Source organism: Geotrypetes seraphini, chromosome 1 (genome assembly GCF_902459505.1).
Source record: "Geotrypetes seraphini chromosome 1, aGeoSer1.1, whole genome shotgun sequence".
Classification (NCBI taxonomy): domain Eukaryota; kingdom Metazoa; phylum Chordata; class Amphibia; order Gymnophiona; family Dermophiidae; genus Geotrypetes; species Geotrypetes seraphini.
Genome location: NC_047084.1, coordinates 482,555,612 through 482,568,499, shown reverse-complemented (window position 1 = coordinate 482,568,499; position 12,888 = coordinate 482,555,612). Strand labels below are relative to the sequence as shown.

Below are 12,888 nucleotides of genomic sequence, written 5' to 3'. Positions count from 1 at the left end.
ATACCGAGGCTTCTTTACCTTGTTCTTCGAAGTCAAAGTCGAAGCATGGATCTCGACGAGCCTCGACTCGAAGCCCTTCTCGATCCAGAACACCGTCGAAGCCAGTCCGTCGAGACAGTCCTACACATACCTCGACAGTAACTCGTACACCTGCTACTTCTCCTTCCAGGAGTTTGAAAAGAAAGCATTCTCTTACTCCAACTCACAGTGCAGCTTCTTCGGTCACTCTGCGTCTGGAATCAGACCTTTCACCATATTCTAGAGAGGCTTCTCCATCCTATTCAGTTCAGCATAAATCACGCAGTGGTTCTCCTGAGGAAACATCTGATCCAAAATCAGTTTCTTTTGCCAAATTTATCTTTGACATGGGCCAAGCTCTCAAGATTGACCTTCATTCAGACTCAAAATATACTCCTGAGTACTTAGCAGATATGGAGCTTCCCCATCCTCCAAAAGAGTCACTCAGATTACCTATGACTCCTGTTCTACAGCAGACCTTCACTCGCAATATGGAAACTCCTTATTCTATAACTGCTATCCCATCCAAATTAGAATCTCGTTATAGAACGGTCCCATGTAAAGGGTATGAAAAGTCTCAACTTTCTCATCAATCTCTAGTTGTAGAATCATCATTGAAGAAAGCACATCCCTCCAAAATCTATGCTTCGGTTCCTCCTGGTAGGGAAGGCCGTACCATGGATAAGTTTGGACGTCGTTTATACCAGAACTCTATGATGGCAAATAGAGTTCTTAATTATAATTACATATTTACGTCCTACTTCAACCATTTTTTAAAGATTTTATCTTCATTTTACCCGGACATCTCTACCAATCGCCTATCAGAATTTAAAAATATCCTTAAGACTCTTTCTCAGTTGAGACTTTTCATGCTACAAGCTTCCTATGATGCCTTTGAACTCTCGTCTAGAGTGTCGGCATTTGCAGTAGCCATGCGTAGATTAGCATGGTTACGGATAGTAGACATGGATCCTAATCTTCAGGATAGATTGGCTAATCTTCCTTGTCAAGGAAATGAATTATTCGATGACTCTATTGAGGCAGCTACAAAGCGTCTTTCAGAACATGAGCGCTCTTTTGCTTCCCTCATTCGTCCAAAACCTAAACCTGTACCAACTAGAGGTTTCAAACAAACTCCACGTCGCTATCCGCAGAAAACAACTCCTGCTTTTTCTAGACCTCCTGCTCGTCGGCCTCCTCCACAACAACGACAACAAAAGTCTCAGACCCCTGCTGCCACCAAGCCTGCTCAGTCTTTTTGACAATCTCGACATGAGCATTCAAATTTCTCTGTTTCCAAATTCTCCCCTCCCCATAGGGGGTCGCCTGTCCACATTTTATCATCAATGGGAGTTCATAACATCAGATCTCTGGGTACTTACCATCATACGGGAGGGATACTCTCTTCGACTCCTTCAGGTGCCTCCAGATCGCCATCCAAGAGAGTGTCTTTCAAATCAGTCGCATCTTCCTCTTCTTCTTCAAGAAGCTCGAGCTCTGCTTCTCCTACGAGCTGTGGAGGAAGTTCCTCTCTCCCAACGGAACTCGGGATTCTACTCCCGTTATTTTCTAGTTCCCAAAAAGACGGGGGATTTGCGACCGATTTTGGATCTCAGAGCTCTCAACAAATATCTAGTCAAAGAGAAATTTCGAATGCTCACTCTGCCAACTCTATATTCCTTGATGGATCAAGGGGATTGGATGTGCTCCCTCGATCTCAAAGAGGCCTATACTCATATCCCTATTCATCCAGCATTTCGCAAGTACCTCAGATTCCAAGTAGGAAATTTTCATCTTCAGTACAGGGTTCTCCCCTTCGGACTGGCTTCTTCTCCCAGAGTTTTCACAAAATGCCTTGTGGTTGTGGCTGCAGCTCTTCGCAACCAGGGTCTCCAAGTATTTCCATACCTAGACGACTGGCTCATCAAGGCTCCCTCTCTTTCAGAGGTTATTGCAGCGACCCAACAGACTATTCTTTTTCTACAAAGTCTGGGATTTCACATCAATTTTCCCAAATCTCAGCTGACTCCTTCTCAGTCTCTCCAGTTCATAGGAGCAACTCTGGAACATAAGAACATAAGAACATAAGAACTGCCTTCTCCGGATCAGACCTTCGGTCCATCAAGTCCGGCGATCCGCACACGCGGAGGCCCTGCCAGGTGTACACCTGGCGTAATTTATAGTCCATCAAATCCTTATATGCCTCTCTTAAGGAGATATGCATCTAGTTTGCTCTTGAAGCCTAGGATGGTCGATTCTGTCATAATCTCCTCTGGGAGGGCATTCCAGGTGTCAACCACTCTCTGAGTAAAGCAGAACTTCCTGACATTAGTCCTGAACCTGTCCCCCCTCAGCTTCATTACATGTCCTCTAGTCCGTGTCAAATTGGACAATGTAAATAATCTTCTCTGCTCTATTTTGTCGATTCCTTTCAGTATTTTGAAGGTCTCGATCATATCCCCACGCAGTCTCCTTTTCTCAAGGGAGAACAATCCTAGTGTTATAAGTCTGTCCTCGTATTCCAGTTTCTCCATACCCTTCACCAGTTTTGTTGCTCGTCTCTGCACCCTCTCCAGGAGCTTTATATCCTTCTTTAGGTAGGGGGACCAATGTTGGACACAGTATTCCAAGTGTGGTCTGACCATTGCCCTATAAAGCGGCATTATAACTTTCTCTGATCTACTCGAGATTCCTTTCTTTATCATGCCCAACATTCTATTTGCCTTCTTTGCCGCTGCCGCGCATTGTGCCGACGGCTTCAGGGTCCTATCTATCAGTACACCCAGGTCCTTTTCTTGTTCACTCTTCCCCAGAGTTGCACCTGACATTGTATACTCGTATTCCTTATTTTTATTGCCTAAATGCATTACCTTGCATTTCTCCACATTGAACTTCATCTGCCATTTCTCCGCCCATGTTTCTAACCGACACAAGTCGCTCTGGAGTTTCTCTCTATCCTCCTGCGATCTGATTGCCCGGCATAGTTTTGTATCGTCTGCAAACTTGATGATCTCACTGGATGTTCCTTCCTCCAGGTCATTGATATAAATATTGAAAAGGATCGGCCCAAGTACCGAGCCCTGGGGTACACCACTAGTCACTTTCTCCCAGTCGGAGAACTTCCCATTTATGCCCACTCTCTGCTTTCGGTTTTCCAGCCATTTGCCTATCCATCTTTGTATATCCCCCTCTATGCCATGACTTTGTAGTTTCCTGAGAAGTCTTTCGTGTGGAACTTTGTCGAACGCTTTCTGGAAGTCCAAGTATATTATGTCCACCGGCTTCCCACTATCAATTTGCTCGTTCACGGTCTCGAAAAATTGGAGTAAATTAGTCAAACATGATTTCCCTTTCCTGAATCCATGTTGACTGGGTTTCATCAAGTCGTATGCGTCCAAGTGCCGGACTATGCTATCCTTGATCAGTGCTTCAACCATCTTGCCAGGGACAGACGTAAGACTAACAGGTCTATAGTTGCCCGGTTCCCCTCTCGATCCTTTTTTGAAAATTGGGGTGACGTTCGCTATCCTCCAGTCGTCCGGTATCTGTCCAGTTCTGATTGTCAGGTTTGCAAGTTTTTGCAATAACTCTCCGATTTCAAACTTCAATTCCTTTAAGACTCTCGGATGAATCCCATCCGGTCCAGGGGATTTGTCACTTTTAAGTTTGTCGATCTGATAGTATATCTGGTCTAAGTCCACCTCAACTGTGGTGAGGCTGTCTTCTATTTCTCCTGCAAACACTTTCTCCGCTTCAGGTATTGTTGAGGTGTCCTCCTTCGTAAAGACGGACGCAAAGAAGGAATTTAGTTTGTCTGCGATTTGTTTATCTTCCTTGATGTACCCTTTTCTTCCCTGGTCGTCCAGGGGTCCCACTGCCTCTTTTGCAGGTTTTTTCCCTTTCACGTATCTAAAGAAGGGCTTGAAGTTTTTGGCCTCCTGGGCTATTTTTTCCTCATATTCCTGTTTTGCATCCCTCACCGCCTTGTGACATTTCTTCTGATCATCTTTATGTTTGTTCCAGGCTTCGGTTGTCTTTATGCATTTCCATTTTTTGAAAGAGTCCTTCTTTTCTTTTATGGCTTCCTTCACCTGTATGGTAAGCCATGCCGGTTCTCTTTTGCTCTTTGTTCTCCGATCTTTGGAAATCCTCGGAATGTAGAGATCTTGTGCTTCTGTGATAGTTTTTTTCAGTAGGGTCCATGCCTGATCAACCGTTTCAAGTTTGTCCACCATCTTCTCGAGTCGTTTTTCTACCATGGCTCTCATGCTATCGTATTTACCCTTTTTAAAGTTCAAGGTGGTGGTTAAGGTTTTGGCATGTTTCCCTTTCCCGATGTCAAGTTTAAAGTTGATTACATTGTGATCACTCGTTCCCAGTGGAACTATGACTTCCACTTCTGTTATCGGTCCCGTGAGGCCATTTAGGACCAAGTCCAAGGTGGCGTTGCCTCTTGTCGGCTCTTTTACCATTTGTTCCAGGAAGCAATCCCCTAGCACCTCCAGGAACTTGGCTTCCTTGCCGCAGTTGGAGGTTGCTAGTTTCCAGTCTATCCCTGGGAAATTGAAGTCTCCCAATATAATTACATTGCCTGTCTTGCATTCTTGTTTGATTTCCTCCATCATTTCTGAGTCAGTTTCCTCCCACCATCAATCTGAGAGCATACCTCCCACAACCACGTCAGGAGGCTCTCCTTCATATTTCCCAACAATTCTTCCAACTTTCCACTGTTCCAGCAAGGAAAATGATGGTTCTACTCGGTCACATGGCTTCTACAGTTCACGTGGTTCCTTTTGCCAGACTTCACCTTCGCATTCCTCAATGGACACTGGCATCTCAATGGCAACAATCAGTGGATCCTCCAACTCGACTAATTTCCATCACTCCTTCATTAAAGAAGTCTCTCCGTTGGTGGATGCTCTCTTTGAATCTTTCAAGAGGTTTACTGTTTTACCCTCTTCCTCATCAGAAGGTCCTCACAACCGACTCGTCAATGTACGCATGGGGAGCCCATGTGGACGGTCTTTGCACTCAAGGGCTCTGGACCCAAGCAGACCGGAAGTGTCCTATAAATCTGTTGGAACTCAGAGCGATATTCTATGCTCTCAAAGCTTTTCAGCATCTACTTCACGACATGGTGATCCTAGTACGTACCGACAATCAGGTAGCCATGTATTATGTGAACAAACAGGGAGGGACGGGATCTCATTCCCTCTGTCAAGAGGCTCTGAAATTGTGGCAGTGGGCGATTCTTCACAACATCTTCCTCAGAGCAGTTTATATTCAGGGTCAACACAACTGTTTGGCGGACAAATTGAGTCGTCTTCTACAACCTCACGAATGGACACTCAATTCTCCTACTCTTCGCCAAATTTTTGCTCGTTGGGGGACTCCGCAGATAGATCTGTTTGCGTCTCCTCTCAACTTCAAACTGCCTCAATTTTGCTCCCGCATCTATACTCCTCAACGTCTCGAAGCGGATGCGTTTCTACTGGACTGGAGGAATCAGTTCCTTTATGCTTTTCCTCCGTTTCCTCTGATTCTCAAGACTCTGGTCAAGTTAAAATCAGATCATGCCACCATGATTCTGATAGCTCCTCGGTGGCCCAGGCAACCTTGGTTCTCCCTTCTACTTCAACTCAGCACCAGGGAGCCTCTACTTCTACCAATATTTCCTTCTCTACTCACGCAGAATCAAGGATCTTTGCTTCATCCCAATCTACAGTCTCTACATTTGACAGCTTGGTACCTTTCTCTATAACAGACTTTTCTCAATTCTCTCCGTCTGTGCAAGATATTTTACTTGCTTCCAGAAAACCATCAACTAGACAATGTTATGGTCAAAAGTGGACAAGATTCTCTGCTTGGTGTTCTACACATAATTTACCACCCAGATCTGCTTCCTTGACATCAATTCTGGACTATTTACTTCATTTATCACAATCTGGACTTCAGACTACATCTATTCGAGTCCACCTTAGTGCTATAGCTGCTTTTCATCAGCCTTTGGATGGAAAATCCCTTTCTGCACACCCTATGATTTCTCGTTTTATGAAAGGACTTCTCAATCTCCATCCTCCTCTTAAACCACCTCCTGTGGTTTGGGATCTCAACGTTGTTTTAGCTCAACTTATGAAATCTCCTTTTGAACCACTTGACAAAGCTCATCTCAAGTATCTCACTTGGAAAGCTGTGTTCCTGATCGCCCTCACTTCTGCTCGTCGTGTCAGTGAGTTACAAGCGTTAGTGGCTGATCCACCTTTCACAGTTTTTCACCATGACAAGGTTGTTCTCCGTACTCATCCTAAATTCTTGCCTAAAGTTGTTTCAGAATTTCATATCAATCAGTCTATTGTTTTGCCTGTATTTTTTCCAAAGCCTCATTCTCACCCAGGAGAGGCGGCTCTTCATACCTTGGACTGTAAACGTGCTTTGGCTTTTTACCTGCAACGCACTCAGCTTCACAGAACGTCTCCTCAACTTTTCATATCTTTTGATCCGAACAGGTTGGGTCGTCCTATATCGAAGCGTACCATCTCCAACTGGATGGCTGCTTGCATTTCTTTTTGCTACGCTCAGGCTGGTCTTCCTCTGCAAGGTCGAGTGACGGGCCACAAAGTTAGAGCTATGGCGGCATCTGTAGCTTTCCTCCGATCAACTCCTATTGAGGAAATCTGCAAGGCTGCCACTTGGTCCTCGGTTCATACTTTCACCTCTCATTATTGTCTGGATACCTTATCCAGGAGGGATGGCCATTTTGGCCAATCTGTTTTGCAAAATCTTTTTTCATAATATGCCAACTTCCCTCCATCCCTTCTATTTAGCTTGGAGGTCACCCATGTGTGGGAATATGCTGCCTGCTTGTCCTGGGATAAAGCACAGTTACTTACCGTAACAGTTGTTATCCAGGGACAGCAGGCAGATATTCCCACAACCCTCCCACCTCCCCTGGTTGGCTTCTTGGCTAGGTATCTGAACTGAGGATCCTCTCAGGAGATGCGCCCCCTAGTTCGGGCGGGAGGGCACGCGCGCAGGCGCGGTGCAGTGCTCGAAAGTTCGAGATCTTCAAGCAAGTTTGCTTTCGAGGCTGTCCGCTGCGGGGCTCCGTCGGTGACGTCACCCATGTGTGGGAATATCTGCCTGCTGTCCCTGGATAACAACTGTTACGGTAAGTAACTGTGCTCTCTCGTATGAGGAAAGACTAAAACGGTTAGGGCTCTTCAGCTTGGAAAAGAGACGGCTGAGGGGAGATATGATTGAAGTCTACAAAATCCCGAGTGGAGTAGAACGGATACAAGTGGATTGATTTTTCGCTCCATCAAAAATTACAAAGTTACAGGGAAATACTTTTAAAACCAATAGGAGCACATTTTTCTTCACTCAGAGAATAGTTAAGCTCTGGAACACATTGGTAAGAGTGGATAGCGTAGCTGGTTTTAAGAAAGGTTTGGACAAGCTCCTGGAGGAAAAGTCCATAGTCTGTTATTGAGAAAACATGGGGAAGGCCACTGCTTGCCCTGTATAGGTAGCATGGAATGTTGCTACTCCATGGGTTTTAGCCAGGTACTAGTGACCTGGATTGGCTACCGTGAGAACGGAATACTGGGCTTGATGGACAATTGGTCTGACCCAGTAAGGCTTTATGAACCGATACGAGAGGGCAAGTCTATTATTAGAACAACTATATTGGCTGTCAATAGGGGGGGAAAAAAGAATCTAGTTCAAGATAGCCTGCGTGGTCTACAAAGAGATCTACGGCGAGAACTCAGAAGGACTAACTGCTGGCATCAAAGTCCCACATTCCTTCTTCAACTCATGTACTACGCAGTGCTACAAACTATCCTTCCCATCTCCTCATCAAGTAGAATGAAAGAAATTATTTGGAACTACCTTCATGTACCAGGGACCTCGCATTTGGAACAAGCTGCCAATACGTCCTAAGACAACCCATCAACTACTTTGAATTCCGGAAGAAACTAAAGACTTAAACCCTTTTCACTTTAACCACCTTATTACCCTCATCCCTCCTTCCTGAGCCAATGCTCTTGCTAACAATGTAACTTACATAGTAGGTGACGGCAGATAAAGACCCGAATGGTCCATCCAGTCTGCCCAACCTGATTCAATCTAAAAATTTATTGGGGGGAGGGGGTTGTTCTACTTCTTAGCTATTTCTGGGCCAGAATCCAAACCTCTGCCCAGTACTGTTCTTAGGTTCCAACTACTGAAGTCTCCATCAAAGCTCACTCCAGTCCATCTACACCAGTGGTCTCAAACCCTTTGCAGGGCCACATTTTGGATTTGTAGGTACTTGGAGGGCCTCAGAAAAAAATAGTTAATGTCTTATTAAAGAAATGACAATTTTGCATGAGGTAAAACTCTTTATAGTTTATAAATCTTTCCTTTTGGCTAAGTCTTAATAATAATATTGTCATTTATGGTTAAAAAGACATATGATTAAGAAACTGTTTTATTTTACTTTTGTGATGATGATAAACATACCGAGGGCCTCAAAATAGTACCTGGCGGGCCGCATGTGGCCCCCGGGCCGCGTGTTTGAGACCACTGATCTACACTATCCCAGCCACTGAAGCCCTCCCCAGCCCATCCTCCACCTACCTATCTAAACCTTATTTTAATTTCTTGTAGAAAATTTCAGTATATAGTGTTGTATCATACTTTTTGCTATGTGTTTTATCTTGTGTAGAGTGGATGGACTGTACAGGTCTTTTATCTGCTGTCATCTACTATTTTGCTATATATTAGCCAAGTTTAGCGCTGATAATGTAACATTTTAGCCACTTGTCTTGACACAGTGGCTTTCTTAGGTGGCTTTATAAGGCTGCTTTTTGAATTGGTGTCGCTAATGGTCTCCCGTTTTAAATTTATTTTGTAGAGGAAAATACATTGTTATAATTCACACCGATTTAGAGCCAGTGTTCTGCCTTTTTGACTACTGAAGAGCCTCTTTGTTGCAAGCATTTTGGATTTCTCCTATTGGGGGAATTGAGAATCTAGAAAATGCGTCATAGCTTTAAATATTAAATCTCTCTCTCTCTCTGTTCATTAAGTATTTATATGCGTGTAAATGGATTATTGAAAAATGCTGACCCTCTACAGGTTATAGCAGTGGTCTCAAACTCAAACCCTTTGCAGGGCCACATTTTGGATTTGCAGGTACTTGGAGGGGCCTCAGAAAAAATTGTTAATGTCTTATTAAAGAAATGAAAATTTTGCATGAGGTAAAACTCTTTATAGTTTATAAATCTTTCCTTTTGGCTAAGTCTTAATAATAATATTGTAATTTATAGGTAAAGAGTCATATGATCAAGAAACTATTTTATTTTACTTTTATGATTATGATAAACATACCGAGGGCCTCAAAATAGTACCTGGCGGGCCGTGAGTTTGACACCATGTTGAGTATATGTTGGTGGCTCTTTGAGTTGGTGTGGCTGGCAGGATCGGTTGTTTCTGCTTTGCCTGTACGGTACTTGCTCTTTTCTGACACTCGGGTGCAGCTGCTGAGGGTGACTGTCTGTTAAATGTCAAATGTTCAGTGCTGCGTATGCCTTTCAGTGATAAGTAGAAGTAGTAGTAGTGATTACCTAGGCTGCCTAATGGTTAACTTTTGAGTGTTTTATAATAATAATAATCAGTTTATATACCGCAAGCATCGCGGCAGGAGAGATGCCTCATCTCCCCTACCGCGATGCATCACCCCTTCCCCCCCCCCCGACAACATTGGGGCAAGAGGGAGCCCAAGCCCTCTTGCCCCGCGGCACCCCCGACGATATCGGGGCAAAAGGGAACCCAAGCCCTCTTGCCCCACTGACTCCCCGACGATATTGGGGCAAGAGGGAGCCCAAGCCCTCTTGCCCCACCGACTCCCCGACAATATCGGGGCAAGAGGGAGCCCCGACGATATCGGGGCAAGAGGGAGCCCAAGCCCTCTTGCCCCGCCGACTCCCCGACGATATCGGGGCAAGAGGGAGCCCAAGCCTTCTTTCCCCGCCGATTAACATCGGGCCAGGGGAGAGCCCAAGCTCGCCTGGCCCCAGCGACCCCCCCCCTCCCCCCCGCGACTGGATTGGGTCAGGAGGGAGCCCAAGCCCTCCTGGCCCCGGCGACCACCCCCCGCGACTGGATTAGGCCGGAGGGAGCCCAAGCCCTCCTGGCCCCAGAGACTCCCTACCCCCCACCCCCACTACATTACGGGCAGGAGGGATCCCAGGCCCTCCTGCCCTCGACGCAACCCCCCTTCCCCCAATGACCGCCCTCCCAGAGCCCCCGATCGCCCCCCTCGCAGACCCGCAACCCCCCCGGCCGGCCCCATTACACCCCCAACCCCCTTCCCTGTACTTTTTAAAGTTGGCCGGACGGAAGGGTGCCAAACCCGCCCGTCCGGTAGGCAGCCGACGCCAGAATGGGCCTGTATTGGCCCAGCCATCCCAATGCCCCGCCCACAGGTGGGGCCTAAGGCGCCTGGGTCAATCGGAATAGGCCCAGGAGCCTTAGGCCCCTCCTGTGGGCGGGGCCTTAGGCACATGGACCCAACCCTGTGGAAATGGATTTTAAAATTTACCCTTGTAGTGATTCCCTGGCTGAGGCAGTGAATAAAGATTCCCCTCATAAAATGACCTTTTCTATCACCTTTTCCTATTTTAAATCTATACATTTTCAAACAAACTTCTAGGCCTTTCAATATGATCTTAAGACCAAGACCTGTCTTTTCTGCTATACTTATGGGGATGCTATCTGGAGGCCTGGTATTAAATCTGGCAGCTGAGAAGTGATGCTGACAGTTGGAAGGCTCTTTATTTGATTTGATCTTCTGCAATTCCTTCCTATATTGTTTTCCAGGGCCTTGTAATTGAATCATTTTGTTTTTATAATGTTTCATGTTGAGTGATAAACATTTGTTGGTGTCATGCTAATGTTATATGTTTCTTGGGTTTGTGGTAAATGTATTAAGCAAAGGGCCATGTTTGTGAAACGCTAGTGTGTGCTGTCGTCACATGCATGGGGCATGGCAGCAGTTAGTGGATGCTAACATTTATTTCATCAGTACATTTCTTACAATAACGTGATATTTTATCAGGTAGATACAAACGAATGGTCCATGTTTTTGTCTTATTTTACACTATCCTTTCCAGAAAAGTAATGATGTTGATAATTTTAGGTTTATACTAATAAATCTGTGTGCTCAGTATACTTTGTCAGATCAAAAAGTTGAGCATCGGGATGGTCAGTTATAATTGAAAAAAAAGGGGGACTCAATCTTGAAAAAGCCTCACGGCGAAACATGTCGATACGACAGGTCCCTGACCCGATCTTACCAAGGAAAACAACGCTTTTAAGATAAGTTATTTCATTAATTATTTGCGAAAGTATAAAGCACTTTATATAAAAATCTAAAAAATTTAAAAAATATAAAACGCTAAAAATAATTCAACAAGTGGGCGAATGAAGAAGCCACAGCCATAGCCTTCAAGTTTGTTGTATCGCCAAAAAATTGAGGCGAACAACTGGCATGTCTGATGCCCCAAAGAATAGAGAGAATCAATGGAGAGAGAATATTCTTTTGATTTAGAAGAACACATTGACTGATTGATATCTGGTATACTACACTGGTCAATGTAGAAGTTATAGACTGATATATACACTTATGCAGTATATTAATGCAACATTCTAAATATTTAAAATATTGCATTAGCATATTGAGCACGCAGATTTATTGGTTTATTCTGTGGACTTTGCGTGTCTTGTACAAGCATCTACATCCCTGTCTAATATATTTTGACTTGGGTGATAATGTTGTGATCCATGCTGTACAGTCACAGTGACCGAAACTAGCAGGATATAAACAGCGATGATAATAATACATTTTGTATTTCCTAGGACAAAATGGGGTTCTTTCTCTCACGACCCATGAATGAGAACGTGAAGAAGCAGCAAGAGTTCATGTTGATGAACTCTAAACTTCAGGTACTTTTCTGTTCTTTGACTAATTTTCTGTCTAATGCAGTGACTGAATGCAAAAATAAACAGGTCACGTCATTACCATAATATACGGTACACCATCAGTAGCGTGCAGGACAATTCCGCTCCGACCAATGCGCGCACCGACAAGTGTGTGCATGAAGGGAGGTGGGATTTTCAGGGTGCACTTGTCAGTGTAGTGGGGGGTGGGTGGTTTCGGCAATGATAAAACTGAGACCATATCAGCATCCCCCAAACAAGAGCACAATTCTAGTGGGGTGGGGGGGGGGTTCCCCCCCACTCACACCCTCAGAGCAGAAGAGTTGGGCTTCGGGAGGAGAGCTGAACTTTAAAGTGTACTGGGGGGATTCCCCCCAGATCCCCCTTAGACCCCCCTCAACGGGAGCGCAAGAACTTCTAAGTGTATTAGGGGGGGTTCCCCCCTCAGAGCGCAAATGGGAAGGCCAGAGAGCGGTGAGTAGTGGTGCGCATTTATCCTGCGGGCAAATTAGAGAGTTGCGCGGGGACAGAAATCCCACCCATCCCCAACCGTCCCCGCCAAAGTCCCACCTGTCCCCTTGAGGACTCCCACCCGTCCCCGCGAGGAATCCCTCCGTCCCCACCCGTCCCCGCGAGGAATCCCCTCCGTCCCCGCCCGTCCCCGTGAGGAATCCCCTACGTCCCCGCGAGGAATCCCCTACATCCCCACCCGTCCCTATAAACTACAGAAATAGTTATTTCATTTAATTATGCTACTGAATTAAAGGCTCTGGTAGAAACCCATTTAAAAATAAGCAAAAAGACTTTATTAATTTGGAAATATTAATTGGGAAGAATACATACTTTGTAAACGGGTTTCTACCAGAGCCTCTAATGTTTATAAATTTT

The 12,888-nt window shown here is 45.2% G+C and overlaps 1 protein-coding gene across 2 annotated transcripts in view; it reads left to right on the top strand.

The window, feature by feature from the left end:
- PLGRKT (plasminogen receptor with a C-terminal lysine) overlaps positions 1–12,888 on the top strand; it is a 121,347-nt gene that overhangs the window by 4,990 nt on the left and 103,469 nt on the right. For both annotated transcript variants that reach the window (XM_033925656.1, XM_033925663.1), the window contains exon 2: positions 11,920–12,006. In XM_033925656.1, coding sequence (XP_033781547.1) covers positions 11,920–12,006 — 87 coding nt within the window. The remainder of the gene's footprint in view (positions 1–11,919; positions 12,007–12,888) is intronic.